Raw genomic sequence first — 26,923 nt, 5'->3', positions numbered from 1 at the left:
TGCTCAACAAGGTCAACAGATCTTTGGACCCTGCAGAGGATGTGGAACAATGATACAATGTGGCAAAACAAGGAAAACTCCAATCAAGAATGAAGTTAAGGGGTGTATTACATGCTTAAGCTCAGAGGAATGTATACAAATCACATGACAAAGTTGTAAAGATACAGAATCACCAAGGGGCTGACCAAGACAACAAAATAAGTTCAGGTGAACTATCATTAAGAGAACTAGGCACTCACCAAAAAACAATACAAAACATCAATAAGATACGTTGATGTACGAAAAATAAACATTGCTCAGTTTTCAGAAGCATTAAGGCATTTTAATTCATCAAAGTGCAATTTAGCTGTGCATATGGGAAACCCTACATTGTAACCAAGTAAGGAATAACATGAGTGGGGCAGAACACATGCGGGGGGCAAAAGACCAAAAAATCTAAAAGAGCAAAAAAAATTTGGAAAAAGGTTATCTCAGGCATCAAGTTACTAACTAAGGGGGACAAAAAGTAGGTAAAATGGGGAAGCATCAGTATGTCAAAAGCTTGGTAAAAAGTGTTCTGTCAGGGTTAGGAAGAAAATCTCTAAATCTGAGCAAGGCATTCAAATACGGCAAAGGCAGTAAAGAAGACACATCTCCAAAGGGCTCAGCATGCCCCAAAGAATGGCAGGAAAGGTTCTGTTACATCTGCGCCAGGGAATCTCATTATCTGATCTGACCAAATTCCAGCTGGGTATTGACATAAAAGTTCATAAAGCAATCTAATTCTTCAAAGCAACAGTTCATTTGGCATTGAAGGGGCAACATCCAATAGAAACTGATCATACAACTCCAATTTGAAACATATCCATGTTTTCCCAAGTCTGTCATGAGAACAGCGTCCATTTGTGTAACTCCACACAAGATTAAAACAAATATTTAAATTGATAGTCCACAGTCCAGGATTTTCTACAAGGTCAGATTCTCACAACTTTCTATGTGTAAATAAATAGATATCTATTACCCAACTAGTCTTCTCATGGAAACAGAGCCTGAAAGAAAGGTACACGTTAACAAGATGGCTTGACATCTTCTGCACAGACACAAAGTACATGGCCTACCAGGCCTCATTTGGGCTAATGCAAAGGAATTAAATCAACACATTAATACATTCAAATAAAATACATTTTTCATACACAAATTATAAATTCTGCATTATTAAATCTTCATTAGCATTCATGTTACAGTAACTTTAAATTAAATAGCTTTGTTTATGCATATCAGTAAATATAACGCAGAACTGCATTTTTCTATTTTTGCACACATATTTAAATCATTACTTATAAGAAGTTCAATATTGTTTCAATGCAACTATTAGTTTAGACTTTAAACTACAACATAATGACAGATTACCCCTTTAAACATTGAATTAAACTTGGATACCACCTACATTTAAGTCATTAGTCCAAATGAATGCACACTAAAATGGCTTCTCAGTGCATCACTCCTCAGTCAAACTATTAAAACCTTGATTAACACAGTACCAAATTTTCTGCTATACCACAGTCTCTCCTGGCAACAATAAATCCTGTCTGCATGGAATAAACTGCATGGCACATGCCATTCAGACACTGCTGGGGTCATGTAAACCATCTTTTTGAAGCTCTGTCTGCCAGCTGTTGCTTGCTCGTTAAAAGTCTGTTTTATTTGAATTGTTAGATAATTCTAGCAACTGAGACAGTAACATCTGCTGATTAAACAATGTCAAGCATGTAATGCATATGTATAACCCATGTCCATGTGACCATTTTAGACTGTGTGAACTTTGATTCATTTTGTCAAATTGTTCTCAACATGTAAATATATAGAGGCCTGGGGTGCAAGTGAGATCCAATCCTCACAGGAACATGCATTGAGGTATAGGCCCAATTGTCACCTGTAGGAAATCATTGTTCACAACAGAAAAGCATTGACCAAGTCAATAGCTCTGACAGTTTTATAAGTCAAATTGCTTCTGCCTGTATGGTCAATCATATGTGTGCGACTGTGCGACTGGTTGAGTGGGTAAATGCAAAAGTAGGTCCATGATGGGATTAGTGATTGAATGATTAGGCAGATGAATGGCTGTGTGAGGGAAAGGAGTAGTGAGTGGGTGCATAGATGCCTGACTTTCGACCTCTTCCAGTTCCTGCTTCTATACTCCTCCTTCAATCCAGTCTCATTTACTCCCGGTAATACGTAATTGCAGCCTGGGCTCCCTGGCACACAACCAACACTCAATGAAATATGCCATCAACAGCATGTGTTCTTCTCTGCCACGTCATTTGCCCTTTGGGTCAAAAGTCCTCCAAGAAGGGTGTGGATCACCCCTTAGTCCCCCTGGTTAACTTATCATCCACTACTACACATTCTGCACTGAATAATGAAACTTTCACTTAACACAGAAAGATCTAAGGTCTAAAATCCTTATACCCCTTACACCACTCACTTGTGATTCTGCCATCATTTAATTGCCAATATTACTCCTCACAAATGTTGCATCAAGCAACATAAATCCCATACCTGTCACTACTCTTTGACTAAAACAGGCTGGCTTATACAATTTGTCAATTTCATTGATGTATTCCTTAACACTCATAATTGTAAAGGTTGAATTACAGAGACAGCTGTAAATTAGAAGCCTTACCAAAGCGTAGTATATAGGGATAACATCATTTTTGTTGACAGGAAACCCAGAGGAGATGAAACTACGGTGTGGTTCCTGAACTCACAAATTACTTTGGGGTTTTTAAACAGCTATAATACATGGGATTCTGCAAATCCCCGTTTAAGTTCCTGTCTCTAATTTCCTCCTTCCTGACATGCAATATCCTTATAATGTGTAGCAGAGAATATTTTAGCCCTTATATAAAACCAACATCATGCCTCTTTATCTGCTCACATATCTATATAATATATTAACATCAGTTTAAAAAGTTAAACACTCCAGCAGCTGATGTGAGGTATATATTTAAACATTTAAACATTTTACAGTTTACAAAGAGTCAAAGGCAATCCCATATCTTCCGTGAAGAGTTTTCTCTGAGCTCCTGCAGGCTTAAACCACATCCTCCCAAAAACAGTAGGATGATTCAAATGAATAAGTAGCCATGAGTCTTATTCAAGACTTGCAGTTATTGTCGTTGCCTAATCTATTACTTGTTATGCCTAATTATTTTCTACTCACTGAGAAAACCTTTGCACCTTTGCTTTGCATCCCGCTGGATTTAAGAGTAGCTTTTGATAGTTGACCATGCAGTACTTACTGATAGACTTTGAGAAGCAGGAGCTGCGAATGTTGAGCTTAAATGGCTCCTCTCCTTATTGAGGAATACAACCTTTCAAATTTGTGAAAACACACATTTCTCTGATGTTCTGCCTGTGAAGTGTGGGGTTCCACAGGACTCTGCCCTTAGCCCCACTCTCTTTAATCTGTAAGTGCCCCTTGGTGGACATTGTGCAGAAATATGGCCCATCACTAGTCTCTTACGCTGATGATACACAGCTGGTGGTATCCCTTGCTCCTGGAAGGTGGTCTGTGCAACATCAGCTAGCCCCTTTTCTGGAAAGAGTGGCCAGATGGATGATGAACCGTTGCCTAAAATTGAATAGAGAAAAGCTAAGCCTAGGATTTTAGGGAGCAGTTCAGATCCCCAACCAGCGATAAGCTCATCAGAATGACTGGGAAACCTGCCCCTCCCCTCATCCCCCATAAAAAGCCTTGGAATGTGGTTGGATAAATCACTATTCATAAATTGACAGACAAAAAGACATGCTGCCACTTGTTTTGGTGTTCTCAGAACCTTAAGCAAAATTTTGGATATTATTCAAAATGCTTCTAGAAGACTTGGTTTATCTAGGTTCCCCAAAGTGTGTTTTTAAAAGGCTTAAGATGGTTCAAAAGGCTGTTGTTGTGACCATTCACAAGAGCTCGAGATCTGGCTCATTAAAAAAGGCCTTGGCCTCACTACATTGGCTTCCCATTGAATAAAGAACATTGAATCATTGTACCTGATACATAAAGGGCTTCACTGTAAAGGCCCTACCATGATCAGGGTGGTTCTATCCCCCTACATACCCTCCAGGTCCTTAAGGTCTGCCATAGACCGAGTACTGAAGATGCCTAGAATTTACAGATGGGATGGAAGATCATTTATGTATCTAATACCTAAACTCTGGAATTCGTTCCCCACCAAACTGAGCTGTCTGGACAATGAGCCACATTTTAAGAAACTGTGCAAAGTCTGGCTCTCCCTTCAATAATCTTACCCGCAGCTGCTCCCTGATGCTCCGCTTTCATTTGCACACATTCAGTGCTGGGAAGCCAGACACTTTACAATTGCATCTAATCTAAGATAGCAAGATTTAGCACACTATGGATATAAAAGCTTTTAACTTATGCTTCGTTTAAGCCTTATCAACATGTCCAGCATAATAAAATCAAAATCCCCTAAAAGTAATTACAGAAGTTTTCCACTCACATGCTACTTGTGTTAATCTACTATGCCAAAACCCACTAACTGTGAATATATAAAATGACCCTGCCTTTCACATCCTTCCCTTAGTTACTCCTATAACTAACACTTGATCCAAGAAGCTTATTCTGATAAGTCTGCACCTCGTGCATTAGACTTCATCTCCCATATGATTGGTTCTGTTAGGAAAGCACCTACTGTCTTGTTCTCTGCTGCTCTCCTGCTTCTGATACTGAACTTTACCTCTGCAACTTTGGCATAAGACTTACCCTGTATGAGACACCATCTTAGGTCTTGCTTCCTAGCCACAAATGCAGCTTTTCAGCAACGCTTTCATTTAAATCTCTTCTTTGGCCAGGGAGTCCATTCCTGTGTCTCAGCAAACGGCTAATCTGCAAAAGTCCTTTAACTCTTTAGGCAAGTTAGGCCAGTGATAAGGGCTGAGTCTAGCCACTGTAACCTTTTTGCAACACACAAAATAGCCATAATGACCGGACCTATGTGCATATAGACAATATTGCCATGATAAGTACCTGTACGTTTTACTGCCATCTGTTAATTTGTTCCCACAAGAGAAGTTGATCCAACCAATACGTTTTCAATCATCTGTGAAGTTCTTCCAACTAAGAATTTGCCCCTACCTGTGAATTTGCTCCCACCTGTCAATTATTTACTGCCAGTATGTTTGTTCTTAACTATGCTTCACTTATAGACTGCCAGTTTACGTAACTCAAACTTCACATACATTGGACTCTATACCTTTAATCTAGACACTTGAGGAACTAAAAATCCATTAATGCATTGCCACATACATTTCTCTTTCTACTATCTCTCCTACTTCCCCAAATCACCACTTTCCATAAATATAATTGGTACTGTGTAGCCATCATCACTACACATCATTGTTTAAATTCTGTGACTAAATGCTAAATATACATAAGTTCAACACTACAATCAAGAGCCATCCCCAATCTCCTTCTGCATGTGGAGTGCAAGTTCAATCTGTAATAAACTGTTTATATAACTGACTATTTCAACTCTCCTTGTTCAGATCACAACCAATGGCAAGACGTCCTCCAACAACTAAAAAGGTAGAGAATAAGCATCTGTATTGATCCCCAATTCTGAGCACCAGTCCACTGCTACTGTCCAATTCAAAGCTCATGCCAGCCCAAAATACAGTCCACCAGAAGCTATTGATTGCATTCACCTTACATCCTCCTCATCATTCTTGGGGACTTCAATATGAACTTAAGCAATAACTTCCAATAAACCATCTTGCCCGAATTTCTCTTGGACTACTAAAAATCTATTCAAAGTCTATCTACACTCATGGTAAACCTGGCGATGATGGGGCATATTTATGGGGTTTTGGTGAAGGTAAAACAGCAAGTCACCTTGCTGCGCTGTCCTCATCAAAGGTAAAGGTCAGCAATGTTTCATGTCTGTAGCATATGGAGCATTTCTGTCCTTTCTCCCTGCGCTGGTACACAATGGGCTGCCTAGTGCCAAAGCAATCACTCTTGCACCATGGTGCACTGGTGTCTGTGTTGCATCCAGGTTTGTTTTTGTGCAGAGAGGGAAACCATCCTGTGTGAAAATATTCCACTGGGGTATTTCCCTCTTTCAATGTGTGCTGCAGCATTCAGCACACATACAAAGAGGGAAAAGAAAGGAAAAGTAAAGATATTTCTCCATGTTGTGCCAGCTCTGGGGAGGCATAAGGTTTTGGCGCATTCCAAGGTTTACAAGTTTTTGTACACTTAGACATGCATCAAAATCCACAGGTGTTGCATGGCAACACCCTCTGCATTGCCCATGAAATGCCTCCTTAGCACAGAGTAAGGCAATGCAGCAATCTGTTCAGTCTTGGCTCCAGATGGCACATGTGTGCTTTCTTGAAAAGAGACCTGTTGCATGTACTTTAGGGGCTTCAGCCCACCCATAGGCTTGCCATTGGCTGGCTCCATTATCACTCTCCTATTTGTTTCTCTCCATTTGCCCATGGCATCCATTTGTCATGCCTCTTCCTCTGTTTACTCCTTCTCGAGAGCAGGGACTAAATACACAAACCCTAATTTTACCAATTACCAATTTAAGGCATTTTTTTTCTTTGTTTCCTAACCCTCCTCAGGAGCGCTGGGGTTTTAATTTGCTCCGCTCGCCATGTATTTATTTTTTTTATTAATTATCCTGTCCCTCTTTTTAGTCGCTCCATCCATTATTGGCTGCGCATGGGGAAGGGCATTAGGTCACAGCTGAGGTGCGGTTTAGTTTCTCTGTGGATGAGTGTCACACAGCGCACTGGAGATGGATTTGGGTGTGTAGCAGCTCTTTCATGTTCTTGCTGTTAGGGACCAATAGCTTCTCCTTGAGCCTAGGTAGCAGGTACTTGTGCGCTGCGGTGGGGGTGATGTGGAAACTGTGTGATTGGGTAATGCAATGCTGAATTTTCTTAGTTTTAGTGTGTATGTGGCAGATGGGGCAAGGTGAGTAACTTCCTTGCCAGTGTTACTGTAGTGCGGTACTGTGCGCCAGGATTTTCTGTGCACTGGAGCATTAATCATTCTGGTCATGCGATATAACTACCCTCCCCATTTTATGTCCCACTGTTGCTAAGCAAATGGGCAGCCTCCAAGGCCGGCTATTTAGAATGATTTGCTTTGATTGTCTGGTCCTGCATTACTCCCTTTCACACCATATGGTGTCTCAAGCCGCGAGAGCCAGTGAGGGTGGGACTACAGTGATTCTGATAGAACCATCTGTGGTCGGCCTAGCCCAGAGCCTGTGGAAGGATTACAAACAAACATTGAGACATATGTCAGAGGGATGCCTAGACTACAGTAGTGATGCTTTCATATTGTCTATGCTAAAGAAAGTTTATATCCACACAGTCATAGCAATGCACCCTTTCCCCCACCTATTCGCTCGCATTTTATTTCATCATACTTAGCATTCGTGGGGTTTGTTAGATGATGGGATGTCCATAACTAGGCAGAACAGGAACCTGTAAGTGATTGTACTCTCTGGTAATATCACCAATTTTACAAACTTTGGGAAAGGGTTTACAACTTGTCAGGGTTGTACGGGTGAACAACAAAATGTGAACATCTTGCATTTTGTGTATTGTAGTAAATGCATATCTGAAGATCGAAGTTTCCATTTAAATCATATGAGTTGCAGTGTAATAGAACTTCATGGTGTCTGCTGAGAAAGGAGGTGAGGTGGGCAGAAAGAATTGTCTGCAAGAGAGCCCAAGGCCTGTACATCAGAATCAGGGGCCTGAGAGCAGGAGAGGTGTCCACATGGTATAAGTGCATGTCTGTAGGCAGCATACGGTGTCCATGAGGAGGAATGATTGAACAAGTGCATGGAGGAGGAGGCCGGGGGCTGCCCAGAATCAGATGTCCTGGAAAGTGGTCGGACCCCTGTGCAGCTTAGCTGGCAGATAAGTCATGGATTATGAGCAGAAAAGCTAAAACCACCAGTTGTTTGCACCTGCTCTTCAATGAATATTTTGCTCACTCCCTTGAAGCCAAAGGCATGGATTTACTCCTTTACTCTAGATCTTCTTGTCATCACTGAAGCTTGGCAAAATATCAGAACTAATACAGATGCTATTCCAAAAACTGATGCAATTACTCTGTCTCAAATTCCTTCTTGTTGACTTGTATTTTAACTGGAGTCACCCAAAGAACTATGCCTCCCTATTAAAGTAATAGATCCACCCATGAGCTAAACTAACAGATGATCTTATCAACCTCCAAACTAGAGAAAGTTATTGATGTTATCAAAAGCTGGTACGTTTTCAGCGAATACCCTGCATTCAGCTTAACTACTCCCACAATACAATGCCACTACACACCACTTACATCCAGTCCACACCACAGAATAACACATGATGCCACCAAATTCTACACCACACGACATAATTCCACTCCACTGCATGACATTCTTCAACACACAATACTATTCCACATAATTAGACTCCATGACACATAATACCACTCCACATAATTACAGTGTACTCAATACCACATAATTAATATCCACATATTTCCACTGCACATTATACCACATAATTCCACTACACATAACTACACTTTCAATAACAAACAATTCCACTCCACACCACATACATCCTCTCCACTCCACTCTGTAAGACATCGCTCAAATACATTATCATTGACAACGCCAATAGCTCTTGGATTGCCGAGATCTATTGGCTTGCCAGTGCTCATTTTTGTTAAATCATTTGGCCAAATGTTTTAAATGTATTCATTTATTAAGCTATGCTGTTGAGCCACACCACTGCCACTTCAGAAAGAACTGGAAGCCTCAGGGATGTTTGTGTTCATGCAGGGTACAGCTGTGCACCTTTTTGATGAGATTGCGCTGCCTTAAGTGCATACATTTATCTAGAATTTCTCTGAGTTATTTCATGAGCTGAAGACAGCACAGCTTAGAAACAGTGATCAATGATTGTTTCCTTTTCGGAGCTTTGCTTTCTGCAGCTCATGTGATAACTCAGAAAGATTCAGCGTTAAATGTATAACTTTAGCCATGGCTTAAAAACAGGCACACATCTCTTAATGCGTGGAAGGGTACGTCTTAGGCTCATAAGTAATATTGCACAGGCTGCTAGCACGAGGTGTACATGATCCTGCTAAGACCTATGCTAGATTTTCTGTTCTGCCAATACGTTCCTATGATCTTACGTTTTAACAACATGCCATCAAAGAAAGTCATGAACTGTCTTTAACAATAAATATATTTCTTCCCAGGGGCAGCAGTGAACCTGACTCTTGTAACACCAGAGAAGGCGATTAAGCTTGCTGCAAATGACTTCTTCAGGCAGCACTTGGCGAAGACAGGGTATGTGTTTCTGCACTTCAGTAGAGAAAACAGTATAATTTGATCATAAACAAATAATTTCAACTGATACTATCAACAAAATGTAATCTGTACAAATGCTTAACATTGAGATATTGACTTGACTTTCAATATAACGCCATGTTGTATTCATAACAGATCTACAACCATCAAGATCATTTTATGATGTTGTCGTCCATGATGAGTAAACCGTATATTACATGTTAGAACCACATTCGTGATATTGGGAGGGGGAGAAGGCAAATTAGTATAAGAATGTTTTCAGTAACTGAAAATGATTTGTTGCTGGTGGGGGCTACGTCGCATGGTGTTCACATACACATTTTGGACTCTAAAGGCTCCTTTCCCTTTCCAGTGTGCTCTACAGTTATTTCTTTATGATCAGAGTAAAGCTGGGACAATTGCACTGCTTTTTTTATGGTAACACAACAGGTGGAGAAGAGGACCATGTATTGGATTCTTTGTTCTGTGGAAAGGCAGTCTGAAGCTTTTGGTGTGGGGCTTACGTGGTAGTAGTGGTGACATTCTCATATTACTTGCCAAGAAGATGCAGACAATTTTCATCTTGGATATTTTGTTTCCTTGGCAAATCAAATGCATAAAAAGCAGTGGAACAGATTTTTCAATAGTCAGCTTGAATGTGAAAGATATGAGAGCAATAGTGAGGACAGAAAATCACAGGGTGTGCAACCACAAAGTGGCATTTTTAAATGTACTAAACCCTTTTTGCCATTTGATGTTTACCGCATCTCAAATGCCTTTAGAAATGCATATTTATTCACAATTTGGGAGCAGCAAGTTCAGGGGATTGCTTCCAAATTGTGGGTTGGTATAGTGTACGTCAGTTATGTTTAAACCATGTGATCAGTGCTGACAGGGGTGCTTCTGTGTCAGCTCTAGCACGAGGGTAAAAGGGAAACGCCCATGGACCTGAGTTGGTGTGGTTGGGTCCTGACGCCAGGACCGAGGAAATAAAGTTGCCGGAGTATTGGCGCGAAGGGAGTGTGGTGTACTTATTTACCCGACGTTTTCCCCCAGGTTGAACAAATATCTGCTGTCCATTACTCCCTCGCACATAACAAATTGGCGACGAGCGTGTGCAATGGACCTCGCACGTACCTGCCCTGGCGACCTGTATGCAGTGCCTGATGCCTGCGAGAACACGCTGAGTCGAGCGGGCGGCTCCAGAGGGTCGTGATTCCGGCAAAGGCCGGGCTGGAGAGTCGCAGGTGCTCGTCAGAGGCGGCGTAGGCAGCTGGTGCGCCTCTTGCGGCAGGAGGCGAGTGGACCGGAGAGGACGGAGTGCGCACATTGCCGTCAGCACCATCAAACGGTGAGTCGGCGATCCAGAGCGGGTAACAGGCCACGCCCAGAACAGTGTATTTACGGCGTCCTGTTTGCAATCAGCTGGTCGGAGTCAAAGTAAAAGACTCCTACTTTACGTGACACAACGGCAAGGGAAGATTATTCCAATTCTACAAAAAAAAAGTGAGCCTCATAGTCTCATTTCCCACGCTGCACTGACATCAAAGGGAACAATCAAGTTGTCTGTGTCACCACAAGTACCTAGTCTCTTGGTAGACACTAAAGCACATAACAATGGCCACATTTCCGGCGCTTGAGCCTTTTCTGATGGAAGGGCCCCCATCAGCTTAGGCAGCAAAATGGAAGTCGTGGGTAGAGCGCCTAGAAAATTACTTTGCAGCAATGACGCTGGACCCCAACCGGCGACAACCCATGCTCCTACATGTGGGTGGGGCAGCAGCCCACAAGATAAGCAAGGAGGTGGTTGAAGAGGGACCTCCATTCACATATCTGACTCTCAAACAAGCAATCACTGCTCATTTTGAACCTCTGGCCAATCCAGATTATGAGCGTTTTCTGCTCCGGCAAGCAAGACAACTACTCAGTGGACGTCTTCTATGCGCGATTGAGAGAACTGGCCAGCACGTGCACCTTGCCTGACCCTGCGGATGAAATAAAGGCGCAATTCATTGAAGGGTGCCATTCCACCAAATTAAGGGAACACATTCTACAAATTCCAGGCATGACAATGGCAGACATGTTGACTATGGGTCGATCAAAGGAGCTATCCAAAGTAAGGGCGGCGCACATGGAATCTGGACTCGCACAGTCCATCAAGACAGAACCAGTAAATGCCATCACATCGGCGGCCACAGTAAAAAAAAAAAGACAAAATGAAGTCTACCAGCATGAGTCACTCCTGCTACATGTGTGGAGGGTCCTACCCACACCAAGGCAAATGTCCAGCGTCAGGAAAACAACGCACTAACTGTCAGAGGCTCAATCATTTTGCCAAGGTGTGCCATTCCACAGCAAGGCCCAAGGGAGAAAGACCCAAAACAATGCACGCCGCGAAAACAATTCAACAACAAGAGGACATCACAGACATGGATGATGATGATGAGCCAGAAGGGACAGTATACATTATTCATGCAACTGAACCAGACAGTCGGATTAGGGAGAAAGTTCCCAAGATACGGGTGGCAGGTCATCAGGTGACTGCACTCATAGATACGGGGGCCTCAATAAACATACTGGCTCAATCCGCATTCAGCCAACTACCAAATCGCCCCCAACTTCGTTATACATCAGTGCAAGTGTTTGCATTTGGATCTGCCACGCACATTCCACTGGCCAGGGTGTTCACCATGGACGTCACGCATGATGACATAACCACCTGGGCAAAAATATATGTGACAAAAATAGGCACCCGAATGCTACTCAGTTGCCGCACAGTGGAAGAGCTAAAATTGGTGGTGTTTCCATTCAGTATACATCTAGGGGCACTGGCGTGCCTGGAAGAAGAATACGCTGATCTGTTCAAAGGGATTGGGTTCTGAAAAATCATCAGATAAAACTACCCATTGATAAAACTATCAAACCAGTGGCCCTCAAACACAGACGCATAGCATTTCACCTTCGCCCCAGGTGGAAGCGGAGCTACAGAAGCTAGAAGAGGCTGACATTATTGAGAAAGTGGAAGGACCAACTCCGTGTCACTGATTGTGGTCACGTGCAAACCAAAATACCCTGGCGAAGTGCGTATGTGTGTTGATATGAGACTACCAAATGTGGCTAGCCGGAGGGAACGTCATCTCACCCCCACAGTGGATGATATTGTAGCGGAAGTCAGTGGCTCAAGGTGGTTCTCGAAAATGGACCTCCGTGCAGGCTATCATCAGCTGATGTTGGCATCGGAATCCAGAGCCATAACAACATTCTCGATCCACGTTGGGCTAAGAAGGTACCGGCGTTTGAGTTTCAGGATCGCCAGCGCCGCAGAAGTATTTCAAGACACTATACGAGGGTTGCTGGCTGGTCTGGAGGGTGTCATCAATGTGAGCGACGACAAGCTCCCATGGTTGAAGTGTACTTAAAGAGACTTCGGGCCGTATTTATACTCCGTTTGCGCCGAATTTGCGTCGTTTTTTTTGACGCAAATTCGACGCTAAACTAACGCCAACTAACGCCATATTTATACTATGGCGTTAGAGGCGAATAGCGCCAAAGTTCCCGGAATGTGCGTCATTTTTTAGCGTGAACCCCTTCCTTGCGTTAATGATATGCAAGGGAGGCGTTCCCGTCTAAAAAATGACTCCCAGGCCTTTACGTGGTATTTATACTCCCGGGCAAAAGAGACGCCCGGGAGTGGGCGTGGCTAAAAACGGCGCATTTGCGCCGCTTTTTAACGCCTGGGTCAGGCATGGCGTTAAGGGACAAGTGGGCTCAAAATGAGCCCAGAGTGCCCTCCCCTGCCCCCAGGGACCCCCCCTGCCACCCTTGCCCACCCCAGGAGGACACCCAAGGCTGGAGGGACCCACCCCAGGGACATTCAGGTAAGTATTTTTTTATTTTTTTTTAATAATTTTTTTTGGCATAGGGGGGCCTGATTTGTGCCCCCCTACATGCCACTATGCCCAATGACCATGCCCAGGGGACAGAAGTCCCCTGGGCATGGCCATTGGGCAAGGGGGCATGACTCCTATCTTTACAATGATAGGAGTCATGTTGATGGGGGATGGGCGTCGAAAATAAATGGCGCAAGTCGGGTTACGACGATTTTTTCGACGTAACCTGACTTGCCCCATTTTAAGACGCCCATGCGCCATTTTCCCCCTACGCCGGCGCTGCCTGGTGTACGTGGTTTTTCTCGCGCACACCAGGCAGCGCCGGTCTGCTTGCGCCGGCTAACGCCATTCAATAAATACGGCGCCCGCATGGCGCTTCAGAATGGCGTTAGCCGGCGCAAAACTTTTTGACGCTAAACTGCGTTAGCGCAGTTTAGCGTCAAAAAGTATAAATATGGGCCTTCATGCTGTGTTCCACAGGCTGCACCTAAATGGGTTAACGCTACACAGAGAAAAATGTGAATTCCTGAGACAAGACATTGCATTCTTTGGGTATCACTTATCAGAAAAAGGAGTTTGGCCTGATTCCGAGAAAGTGGCTGATATCAAATCGGCACCCGCACCCACATCCGTCACAGGAGTCTGCAGTTTCTTGGGTATGGTAACATACTGTGGAAGGTTTATTCCTAATCTGATCTCCCTCACGGCTCCTCTGAGAGAGCTCACCAAGACCCACACCACCTGGGAATGGAGCTCGATACAAGAGACTGCATTTCAAGCAACCAAGCAAGCGCCATCGGCAGACACCACGTTAGTTTATTTTGACCCTGCCAAAGACACAGAACTGTCTGTTGATGCCAGTCCCATGGGGCTAGGGGCTGTCCTGTCACAAAAGGGTGATGATGGCGAATGGGCATTGGTGGGGTGTGCTAGCAGAGCATTAACAATGACGGAGAGACGCTATTCACTCATTGAAAAAGAAGCGTTAGCTGTACACTGGGGATGTCGTCATTTTCATCTGTACATATATGGTCATCCTTTTGTTGTATCCACGGACCACAAGCCACTGATACCTTTATTCAGTAAAACAGGGTCTCAACCTCCACCCGAATAGAAAAATCTATTCTCCAGCTGCAGGGATACCAACTTTCTTTGGTGTACAGACCGGGTGCACAAAACCCAGATGACTACCTCTCAAGACATGCCAGACCAGTTAAGGCTTGGGAGGAATATGAGGCGGAAGCAGTTGAGGAATACATGAGGCTGGTGGTGGAAAGATCCAGGTCACTGCCGATGTCACTGAAAGAGATACAAGAGGCCACCAGGATGGATGAGGCTCTGCAACTGGCAATGTCGTATGTTCGTGATGGTAGGTGGCATCTGTTGAAACAGAATTTGTCTCTCAGAACGACTGAAGCCAGAGCAACACTGCAGTCTCTGTTCTGTGTTTGACACAAGAGTTTGCGACAAAAGACGATTGACCTAGCGCATGCCGCCCATCAGGGGATGGTAAAGACAAAGGCAATGTTGCAAAGTAAGGTATGGTTTCCTGATTTGGATGCCCGTGTGGAACAGACCATACAGCACTGTCATGTGTGTCAAACCCTGATCCCAGCAGAACCTCCATCGCCCATCATCATAGAGCCGATTCCCTCCACTCTGTGGCAAAGGGCCAGAGCAGATCTAGGCAGTCTGCCCGACGGATGACACATGCTAGTTGTCATCGATGATTTTTCAAAATACCCCGAGGTGGAAGTTCTGGAATCCACCATCACACAGAGAGTGATACCATGTCTGGAGAAAATAATTGCTACCCATGGGATCCTGCAAGAATTGAGAACAGACAATGGTCCCCCTTTTTCAAGTCACAAGTTTGCCTCATACCTAGCTTCGCATGCCATTCATCACAGAAAGATCACTCCTCGGTGGCTCCAAGCCAACGGGGAAGTGGAACGATTTATGAGTACATTAAACGTGGCGCTGAGGATTGCAATAGCCCAGGGTAAGAACATGGAGTGTGCCATTTTTTTATTTCTAAGGGAATACCCTCTGACGCCACACTGCATGACGAGAGTGGCCCCTAGTGCGGTTTGTATGTACAGGGAAGTAAGAGACACGATTCCTCATGTGAGCATTCCCACTCTGCTCCAAGATCACATGGCTATCCGGCTATGCCATCGCAGAATACAGAATGATCGAATGTCTCAGAAGAGACGAGCTCGCATCAGAGACCTACAAGTAGGAGAACTGGTGCTGATGAAGAATCGACTTCCGGTAGGGAAATTCAGACTTTCGTTTGAGCCCATTCCATGGACCGTTGACCGAGTAAAGGGCACATTGGTGACAGTGAACAGAGGTACTGAAGTGGTAACGAGAAATGTTTCCTGGTTTAAGCGATACAATTGAAATGGGCTGGATCAGGGGTCACCTGAAATGTCTGAATGTGGTGTCGGTAATGAGGAGGTGGGGAAAATGCCTTTTCCTGTCAATGATGAGTCCTTATCTGGTCCTGACAAATCCTCCACGGAAGCCCAGTATGTGCCTGGGGCAATTCCGAACCGTGATCATGATTCTGATGCTCGTGGAACAAACTCAGATGTTTCCCCTACAGATTCTACAACAGATGCAGCACTTCGAAAAGGAATGGGCCGATATGATCTACATCCCCGGCCTTCTGCCACTATAAAGCTCAAGGACTATGTATGTTCATAACTGTGAGTCCCTCATAGAGCTCATACAGGTCTAATGGTAATAACTGTGTTTTTGTTTTCCATTGTTGGGGAAGTGATACCAGCGCATGTGTTTTCTACAACTAGTTCCGTTTTGCATTTGTTTATTTTATTTTGAGTTAAAGAGGAACGTTATGTTTAAACCATGTGATCAGTGCTGACAGGGGTGTTTCTGTGTCAGCTCTAGCACGAGGGTAAAAGGGATACCCCCTTGGACCTGAGTTGGTGTGGTTGGGTCCTGACGTCAGGACCGAGGAAATAAAGTTGCCAGAGTATTGGCACAAAGGGAGTAGTTAACTGAACCAAGTGGGTGGTGTACTTATTTACCCCGATGTTTTCCCCCAGGTTGAACAAATATCTTCTGTCCATTACTCCCTCGCACATAACATATGTCAATGGTTTGCAATCGCAGTTTTGGTGGCAAACCAATGAATGGTTATGTACTCCTCAAAGGAGTTGGTAGCCCATTTGCACAGGGGAAATGGTCATCAAGGTACGCCTTTTTCTTTAGCAATGAGAAACAGTTGGTCCAAGGGACCACTGCCCAGTCTTAAACAAACATTTACCAAAAACGTGTTTTTCTTAAATGCAAGTCCATTTTCTTTTAAAGTACCTTATTTAAATGCAAACACAGACATGGTAATCTGCTGACACCAGCAGGCCGCCATCTTTGTTATGCCTTCCATTTGGGGTGAGACACAATTTTCATCCTGAGTCAGTAAACCTACTGGGCTCAGTTCACAAATTGCATTTTCTAGTACATAAAGTGGTACTATAATAGTACTATTTACCACAATATAATTTCAGAAATTCACGAGTGTAAATCTCCACCTCCAACTCTCTTATCTTTCCATTGGGGTGATCCTCACACACACAAGATAACCTCATAATAGTACTTACTATGTGGGAGAGAACAAAAGGAGTGTCTACAAAAATTGATATACTTACTAGTAGATAGGTGGGGTTTAGGAAGGTGTAAGGATGGGTTTAAGTAGAGCTTACAGAAGTGCTTACCCCCACCCACAAATGTGAAACCTCATTGCTATTTACAATCTGTGCCTTTAAAGTTACTACAGTCAACAATGACCCAAAACATTAATAAATGTACTTCAACTTAGAGCTGAAGTAAGTCCAGCACCACACATGGTCAATAACTGGTACTGCAACACTATCCCATAGAAAAGAAAGGAGACAGGGACTTAAAACCTCATAGGAAATAATGTTGCAAACAATTATAATATTTAAATTAGTTAAAATATATATAAATGTAATCTGATGTTTAAAAATATATAAAGATAAAACATATTTATTATTTTATTTTTCTAACATATTTGAACTGAATAATGAATGTAACACTTGTTCTAATAATCTACAATTGCATTACTTTTAATTAATTCTAAACATCATTTCTAGCACTTCTAATAATTTTAATACAAAATAAAGAATATGTTTTTTATTACTTTAGGTGGGATTTATTTTTTACTTTAGCAAAATAATTTTTGTTTAATTTAATATACTCAGAAAAATTAATATAAAATTAAAATAATGTTAACAGTGCTCTGGCATTTTCTGTTTTGTTCTACGTTTAAAATCAACTCAGACTATCAATTTACATTAATATTTTACATACAAATATTTCACTATTTTTACTTTTACCTATATATTACTATTGGGTGGTTCTTTGTATATCAGGCCCCTAAACCATGCTTTTCTGCATCTACCTCTGTACACCCAGAACTGCTAAATTAACCAGTCCAGTTTACAGAAATTATATGAATGAATTGGTTCTAAAATCCTCACACTCGGTTTCCATGATGTAAATCTTCACTATTTCCTTGAGGGTAGATTTGCTCTGATGTTAATTCAACCATGATCTTTTAAATGAGGGGTTGAATACATAGGTGGACTTAAAAGCCAACCCTGATACAACAGTGTTGATAGATTATGTTTAACACTTCGGCTGCGCCAAAAGTATAATGCCCCACAGGCAAGGGTTGTCACTTGCTACACTTGTATTTTACTGGAGTAGATCAAATATTGTTTTCTTTGATTTGAATGGATAATTGGCTACTTAACATTGTTATTTGCTTAGATCCAGTTGAAGTTGTCAGTTAACTCTGCGTAACATCTATTTTATTTTTTCCTCATTGAAATTATATCCAGATGGACCTAATTTCAGGTCATCCCTCACCATTTCTGTCCTTTTTTTTTTTTGGGCGGGTCAAATTGTGACATATTTCTGACAGGAGAAAAAGTTATCGTCATCACTCGCTAAAAAGCATCCACCAATCTGGAGGGCCTGGGCAATTTTAACCCTATTCCTAAATTGCTTTAGCCAGCAAATTTGGTAAAAGGTGGCGTACCTCACCAGCTTCAGGACATTTAGATGGATCATAGTCTACTACATTCAGTTTAAATTGGAGTTGGAATAGAGTTAACACAAATCAATGATCTCTTGACCATTCCATCTTGACTCAGCAACCTGCGGAGACATGCGTAAGTTGTTCAGGTCTTTAACTGGATAACCTCCTTCTGTTCCGATGCTCTCGACAAGACCAACAGTCTCCTGTTGCCTTCTTTGCTTCTGAAATAGACTACAAATTTCTGAAGGTTTATTTGGATAGTCCAAATATTGTTCCTGTGGATATACACCACTTGGCAGCATTACTTGATAAACCAGCATGATATACTTTACCTATGCTCATAATATTATCCTCATGATCAATGCAACTAGCACCTCAATGTTACCTCAGGACTTCCATGCTGGCCGCATGGAAGTGGAGACGAAAGGGGCTGAATTGGGGAATTAGAAGTAGCCTTGGTAGAAATGGTCAAACCAGGCTTCTCCCTTGGTCTTTACACGCTATCTCTCTCATTCCATTCATCCATTCTTTCTCTCTCCTTCTCTCCTCTCTCCCCCTCTCTCTCTTCTCTCTCTCTGATTACTTTCTCCGTTCCTCCCCCTCCATTTTCCCCTTTATTGAGGCCTCCCTGTACCTGCTGCAATTAACCTTGGGGAGCTGGGGAAAGTGAAAAAAGCACTATGAGATTCCCTTGCTTTCAAAAGTGGCCTCCTGTGACTCCAGGTAACCGGCGAGCTTCCTAGTGGAATCAAAGGCCTGCCCTGCCCTGGAGGCAAAAGAACTTCCTTAAATTGAGTAGCAGTAATACTGGGGTGCTGATGTTGGGGAAATAGGGCTGGTTTCTGTGTTTCTGGCTTGATTCCTTTGATCAGTGCACTACTCTGTTTAAGTAATTCAAGAATCTATGCATTGACAATTGCAATACATAGGTGAATGTCAAGCCAGGGTTGTGAGTTTGTATAAATACACAACGCTCAAGCTATCTAAATATATATAATTAGAAATGAAGATCACATTTTTTAAAAAAGCACACAAAACTTAAATGGAAAACCAAACGGTAAAGAAATCAAATACAACAGTACCCCTGGCTCTAAATATTCTATAATGATAGCGATCACTAAATGTTTATAAACACAGAAGTACTAACAAAAAAGGTAAAACCCAGCATAACAGCAATGTATTTATGGTAACAATGAAAAGTTCCAAATTATGTGGCATATTTATGAAATTATCAGGTAGCATAGGGCAGCAAGTCACCTTGGTGCGCTGCACGATAAGGAAAGGGACGGAATGCATCGTACTTAACAATATACAGTGCATTTCTGTGATTTCCCAGTGCTAGTGCACTTTTGGCTGCCTAGCGCCAATGCAGGCACCCTTGCACCATAGTGCAAGGGTGCCTCCATGGTAAACAAGATTGTTTTGGTGCAGGAAGGTACACCTTCCTGCACAAAAACAATCCCCTGAACATTTTCCTATTTCTATGTTGCTTCAGAATGCAGCACACAAAGAAAGAGTAACAAATTTGAAGAAAACTCTGAATCTGCTGTTGTTGAACACCCTCTGCTTTGGCGTCGGATGAGCGATGCAGCAGAATTTCTCATGCTCTGAAGGTGATGCATCATTTTTTGCAGAATTCAGTTGCAGAACCCACTTCTGAGGCCCACGACCAGAGGGGACATCTTAGGGAGTGGTAGGCTTCACATATGGCAGTGTCCAGTAGCACCAGGAGAGTCGCAGGCAGTCTTTGATGTCCCTGAGACTGCAGAAGAGGAGGGGGCAAGCCAGTAAGCCCTTGGATTCACACTGGGTTCCACAGGATGGGTCCATTCCTTATCCTCAGCAGGGAAGAGATCAGCAGGCAGCTGAGAAGCGGTTCCTTGGAGCAGTCATTCCAGTCAAAGTACCAATCCTTACATCACAGCTGTCTTTACTCCAGCAGAGTTCTTCCAAAGTCTAGAAGTGTACTGCTTTGCTAGGGTCAGAGCCCCAGTACCTGTACCCAAAAATGCCTTTGAAGTGGGTGTGACCTCAAAGCAGTTCCTTGAAGTGCACAGGTCTCCCTTTCATCCCAGCCCTGACTCTACACTATCAGGAGGGGGTAATCAGCCCTTTTTGTGGGGACAGGACCTTCCCTATTGAAATGTAAGTGTGAGCACCCCTTCTAGCCTTCCAGCCCAGGAAGGCCCATCACAATGCAGATGAATGCAGATGAGTCCTTTGTCACACCCACCCTTCCTGTGTTTGTGGTTGTCTAGAGTTAATGCACAAAGTGTAGCTGTCACAGAGCCCAGACATGTATTGGAGACAGGCTGCAAGGCACCCAGAGCAGTGAGAGCAAAGAAATGCCCACTTTCTAAAAGTGGCATTTCCAAAATAGTGATATTAAATCCGACCTTACCAGTAAAGATGATTTATCACTACCATTTCAATGATATGAAACATGATGTAACTATTCCTTTCTGATCAGGAATTACAGCTTAAAAGCATATTAATGAATTCCCATGCTGGCCTATTAGAGGATTGTGCCTCACAGTACTGGAAAATGGCTTTGGGAGCTTTTCACTACCAGTACATGTAAAACTTAAAAGTACATGTCCTGCCTTTTACTTACATGGCACCCTGCCCTATAGAATACCTATGGCCTGCCTTAGGGGTGACTTATATGTAATAAAAGAGGAGGTTTTAAGTGCCAAGGCAAAGAGGCAGAGAACTGACACACAGGCCCTGTTCTTGTGTTTATTTGGCTTTCCAGTGATTAACGTAGGTCTTCACTGTGGACAACTAAGATAGCTGTTTTTTTCTGACATGTCTTGTTGTTTATATGTCAAATATTTGGGGCTGGCACTTATTATTATTTACATGGCAGCTGTGGACTGAAGAAGTTACTGTGCCATCCATTAGTGTGACAAGGAAAACATGGTTTCATGCCTACATTTCAAGCCTGACTGCTCCAATGTTAAACATGATTGGTGACCTGTGAAAATAACCCTTTTTGGGAGGTAAAAAGCTTCCTTTTATATATCAATAAGTCACCCTTATGTGAACCTTGTGGCATACAAGGTAGGGGGCATGGTATTTAATAGTGGGGCATGTATAAAATAAAGTTTGTCATGTCACTACAGCAACAAAGCCCTAAATACTATTTTCACTGTGGCATGCTAAATAACTAAAATACAGATTAAACTACTAATACTGTATCTCAGGAATGGGTCCAGTTGGAAAATATTTAAACCACTACTTATTAGTTAATAACAATCGAATGGCGAAATCAGATTTTAGATACATATTAAGGAAAAGTAATTTCACAAAGTTACCCTTTTCCTGCCTAGAGTGGCAGAAGGCTAATTAGCACAAGCGCCTCTAGGTCCCAGTCTCTGCTCAAGCCCCAGAATAGGTGTGACAGAGGTGTGAAATGTCTCACTGGAGCAAACAATAAGCTGATCTGAATTGGCAGAGATGACTCATCTTAAGTCCAAAGAATATGCATGGTGACGGTTGTGAGCATCCTGTGATAACAAAGTGTAATCTGCTTGACAGGTCTGTTGAAGCACATGCAACACATGGGGCACAATTGAAAGGGAGAGAACAGGCTGTGAGGACAATTTTTGTGTATCCCCTGTCTCGCTGCTGAAGGATCCTGCCCTTGTCCTACCAGACTTCTCAATTTATGCCTCACTGTAGGTGAGGCGCCTGCTTCAACCTAGATTGTAGTGTTAGATGTGGGAAGATACTGGTGATTAAACCATGACACCCTCACACACCCCTGTTCTCGGAGCCTACGTTTAGAGTGGCCAAAGTCTTTTGCCATTTTTAAAATGCTTTGCCACATAGTATTTTTGTTTTGGGCTCTGTGCATCAAAGCAAACTATAACAACAGAGAAAGTAGGGAGAGTTACCCCCAGGAATATTTACCTAATTGGTTAGGGAGTGCACAGACATCATGGTCATTTACTCTCCAGTGCCAGGCATAAATGTGGCATGCCAAGGCACCCCATCAGAACATTGCTAGGCTCAAACAGCTGATCCCATTAATGCCTTCAGGAGCATAAAGCACCTCAAGAGGATATTCCTGGCTGACCATTGGCAACTGGACCTGGACTGGATTTTGCGGTTGACCTCTTGCTGACATGCTGGGAGTCTCTAAGTGCTTTCTCCGAGGTCCTGGGGCACAAAAAGTGTACTCCTGTAGTTGCTTAGGCACCAAAAGAAGTTTGGATTTTTTTTCAGAACGTTTGCTACAGAGCTTCAAAAGACTGACAACAAAAAAGTATGTGATGAGCAGTACCACATTGTAAGATTGGATTTCAGGTTTGCCTTGTATGCCCCTTTTCTGACCCGGGCTTTAAAACATTCTTAAACTTCCCTACCTCCAGGCCCTAGCAAGACCAATTGACTTGATGTATCAGCCCGACCATCAGAATCGGTCTCAAATCAAGCCTATGTGTTGGTCTGCTATATTAACTATCACTCATGATTTGCTCTTTTTGGTGCTATTATCACATAAATCTTTAAAAATGCATATCTCCTGTTACCCTTATTGGATTTGAGTTGTTTTCGTGTCATTTTGACTATTACATTTTCCTCTATTTTTACATATTTGGGTTGGATTTTTATTGTATTGTATTTTTAACTTTCTAACTGTCTGATACTTCTAAACGATTTACACGTTTTCTCTTCTGTGTGACATAACTACCAAGGGTTGAGCTCAGGTTGTAATTACTGAAACCTTTGATTGGACCTGGTAAAATTGGGCCTCATTTAGATCTTTGCAGTAAAGTAAATTCTCAACCATTGTTTATCTGACTGAAAACATGTCCACCGCCTTGGCAATCTGCTTGCCCAATTTAGATGTTGGCGGTCCCATAGGTGATAGTTCAGCATTTGTCCTACCATCTCCACCAAGAAACTCCACCTGCATTGCCATAGGAAACAGTGGCCGGCAGTGAGACACCAGCCACCTTTTCCACCGAGCAGATTTGGATGTGTCTTACCGCCAATCCAACGGTGGCGGACCAACATCCACTATGGAGTTGGCAGTTTGGGGGGGGTGGGGAGATGAGGTAGTAATCTACCTTTTTTCTTGCATCCCCTTCGGTTTTCGACTTGACATGAATGGACAAAACCTTCAGTTGCTGCTGCCACTGGACTACAGAGAAAACATGTCCCCACCTGCCCCTGTCACCGGACTCGAAGTCAGGGAACCCGCTTTATCAGTGTACATTGTGTGGGCCCAACACATATGCTTGGGACCACTGTAGTCAAATACATGTCACAGTAATTTCCTTAAATTACAGTGAAATGAATATGTCAGTGTTAGACCTGACAGCCTTAGGGTGGTCACCCCTAACCTTTTGCCTGCCTCCCTCCACTTTTTGGATACTGTTTTTGCTGGTTTTTAGACTCTGCACACTTTACCACTGCTAACCAGTGCTAAAGTGCATATGCTCTCTCCCTTTAAACATGGCAACATTGGATCTTACCCAATTGGACTATTTAATTTACTTATAAGTCCCTAGTAGAGTGCACTATGTGTGCCGAGGGCCTGTGGATTAAATGCTACCAGTGGGCCTGCAGCACTGATTGTGCCACCCACGTAAGTAGCCCCTTAACCTTGTCTCAGGTCTGACATTGCAAGGCCTGTGTGTGGAGTTTCACTGCCAATTCCACTGTAATTTAAAAGTACTTTCCAAGCCTAAAACTCCCCTTTTTCAACATATAAGACACCCCTAAGGTATTCCCTAAAAGGCAAGACATGTACCTATGTAGTTTACATGTCCTGGTAGTGTAAAACTCCTAAATTCGTTTTTGCACTGCTGTGAGGCATGCTCCCTTCATAGGCTAACATTGGGGCTGCCCTCATGCATTGTTTGAGTGGAGCTGCTGATCTGAAAGGAGTAGAAAGGTCATATTTAGTATGGCCAGAATGGTGATATAAAATCCTACTGACTGGTGAAGTTGGATTAATATTGCTATTTTAGAAATGCCAGTTTTAGAAAGTGAGCATTTCTCTGCACTCTGTGCCTTACAATCCACGCCTGGCTGCGATTAGTTGACAGCTCCTTGTGCATTCACTCAGACACACCCCAAACACAGGATACTCAGCCTCACTTGCATACATCTGCATTTTGAACGGGTCTTCCTGGGCTGGGAGGGTGGAGGGCCTATTTTAGAAATGCCACTTTTAGAAAGTGAGCATTTATCTGCACTTAAATCTTTCTGTGCCTTACAATTCACGTCTGGCTGGGATTAGTTGACAGCTCCTTGTGCATTCACTCAGACACACCCCAAACACAGGATACTCAGCCTCACTTGCATACATCTGCATTTTGAATGGGTCTTCCTGGGCTGGTAGGGTGGAGGGCCTGCTCTCACGCAAAGAACTGCCACACCCCCTACTGGAACCCTGGCAGACAGGATTGAACTGAAAGGGACCTGGTGCACTTCTAAGCCACTCTTTGAAGTCTCCCCCACTTCAAAGGCACATTTGGGTATATAAACAGGGCCTCTGCCTCTACCAACTCAGACACTTCTTGGAGAAGAAACTTGTGACCAGAACCTGCCTCCTGCCAAGAAGAACTGCCTGGCTGCCCAAAGGACTCACCTGACTGCTTTCTGTGAAGGACTGCTACCTTGCTTTTGCCCTACTGCCTTGCTGCTCTCTGGCTGAGGTGAAGAGGTGCTCTCCAAGGGCTTGGATAGAGCTTGCTTCCTGTTCCCTGAAGTCTCAGGACCAAAAAGACTTAGGCCCTGATTCTGACTATGGCGGGTGGCGGAGGCCGCCCGCCATAGTCCCGCCGACAAATGACCGCACCGCGGTCAAAAGACCGCGGCGGCCATTCTTACATTTCCGCTGGGCCGGCGGGCGCTCTCCAAAAGAGCGCCCGCCGGCCCAGCGGAAATGCCCCTGCAACGAGGATGCCGGCTCCGAATGGAGCCGGCGGAGTTGCAGGGGTGCGACGGGTGCAGTGGCACCCGTCGCGTATTTCTGTGTCTGCATGGCAGACACTGAAATACTTTGTGGGGCCCTCTTACGGGGGCCCCTGCAGTGCCCATGCCATGGGCATGGGCACTGCAGGGGCCCCCAGGGGCCCCGCGGCACCCCCTACCGCCATCCTGTTCCTGGCGGGAGACCCGCCAGGAACAGGATGGCGGTAGGGGGTGTCAGAATTCCCATGGTGGCAGAGTGCGTTCCGCCGCCATGGAGGATTCTGTAGGGCAGTGGTAAACCGGCGGGAGACCGCCGGTTTACCCTTTCTGGCCGCGGCTGAACCGCCGCGGTCAGAATGCCCTTGGGAGCACCGCCAGCCTGTTGGCGGTGCTCCCGTGGTCGGTGACCCTGGCGTTACCGGCCGCCAGGGTCAGAATGACCCCCTTAATCTCTACAAGAAGGACTCCTTGTGCGGCAAGATTCGACGCACAGCCTGCCAGAAACGATGCACAGCCTGCACAGCGGTTAAAATTTCACTGCACGCCAAACCGGAACAACGCAGCCCTACTCCACAACGAGAAGATCGAGGCAGCGCCAGCGTAGCGACCGGAAATTGGACACATGGCCCACTCGATCAACGCATAGCCGAGCCGGAACGACGCAGCCCAACTTCCAGAGAGGAATCGACACAGCGCCTTCCGTGCAGTAGGCAATTCGACGCAACACCCACCGGATCGACGCAACTCCTGTGACTTCATCCTGCCAGTTCAGGAAATCCTCGCTGACCGCTGGAAATCAACGCACAGCCGTTCCTGCGTGGAAACTAAACGACACATCACCGTGTGCGGCCCGAGAAATCGACGCACACCCCTTTGTTTTCACCCTTCTCCTCCTCTGCGGCTCTTTGCAGAGATTTTTCCTGCAAACCAGGTACTCTGTGATTGAAAGAGAATTTGTTTGCTTTAAAAAGACTTAAGACATTTTATATCACTTTTCAGTGATATCTCTACATTTACTTATTGCATGTTTGATAGTTTTGACCTGCATTTATCCAGATAAATATTATATATTTTTCTAAACAATGTGTGGTGTATTTTTGTGGTGCTATATTGTGTTATTGTATGATTTATTGCACAGATACTTTACACATTGCCTTCTAATATTATTGATTATTAGATTAGTCTGCAGTGGAGGCTGTAGGTTTGTTAAGTTGGAGCACTGAAGATCTTTCGCTATTTCTCTACATGAAAACATTTTAACTTATGTATTTGGCAAATATCACACATCTTTTCTGATTGCATCTGGAGGTGAAGAAACAATGTCGGAGTTTTCCATAGTCTGTATTCACATAGAGATATATCCACTTTTTGATAAAATATATTTGCACACTGACTTTATTCGTCCTTTTATTTTGCTCAATGTATTTAAAAGTTAGGGGAATCTAGTAATAAATTGTTCTTAGAGCCATAAGTTTGAGAAGGCTTTTTCTTTATCGCAGAACTCAATGTTTAATGTACCACCAACGTACTTTTTAATTCCAGTTATAACAATAACCCAATAACCCAAACATAGCCCATGTATCGACAAAATAGGAGCCTATAAGGATTCTGGGCATCTTTTATGCCTCTCTTTCTTCAGGGAACGT

The 26,923-nt window shown here is 43.6% G+C and overlaps 1 protein-coding gene across 2 annotated transcripts in view; it reads left to right on the top strand.

Moving 5' to 3' along the window:
- The window catches only part of LOC138300082 (mitochondrial glutamate carrier 1-like), a 264,150-nt gene that overhangs the window by 140,167 nt on the left and 97,060 nt on the right, over positions 1-26,923 (top strand). For both annotated transcript variants that reach the window (XM_069238960.1, XM_069238959.1), the window contains one exon: positions 9,275-9,365. In XM_069238960.1, coding sequence (XP_069095061.1) covers positions 9,275-9,365 — 91 coding nt within the window. The remainder of the gene's footprint in view (positions 1-9,274; positions 9,366-26,923) is intronic.

Source organism: Pleurodeles waltl, chromosome 6 (assembly GCF_031143425.1).
Source record: "Pleurodeles waltl isolate 20211129_DDA chromosome 6, aPleWal1.hap1.20221129, whole genome shotgun sequence".
In the NCBI taxonomy this organism is placed as follows: domain Eukaryota; kingdom Metazoa; phylum Chordata; class Amphibia; order Caudata; family Salamandridae; genus Pleurodeles; species Pleurodeles waltl.
This window is presented reverse-complemented; position numbering and strand designations above follow the sequence as displayed.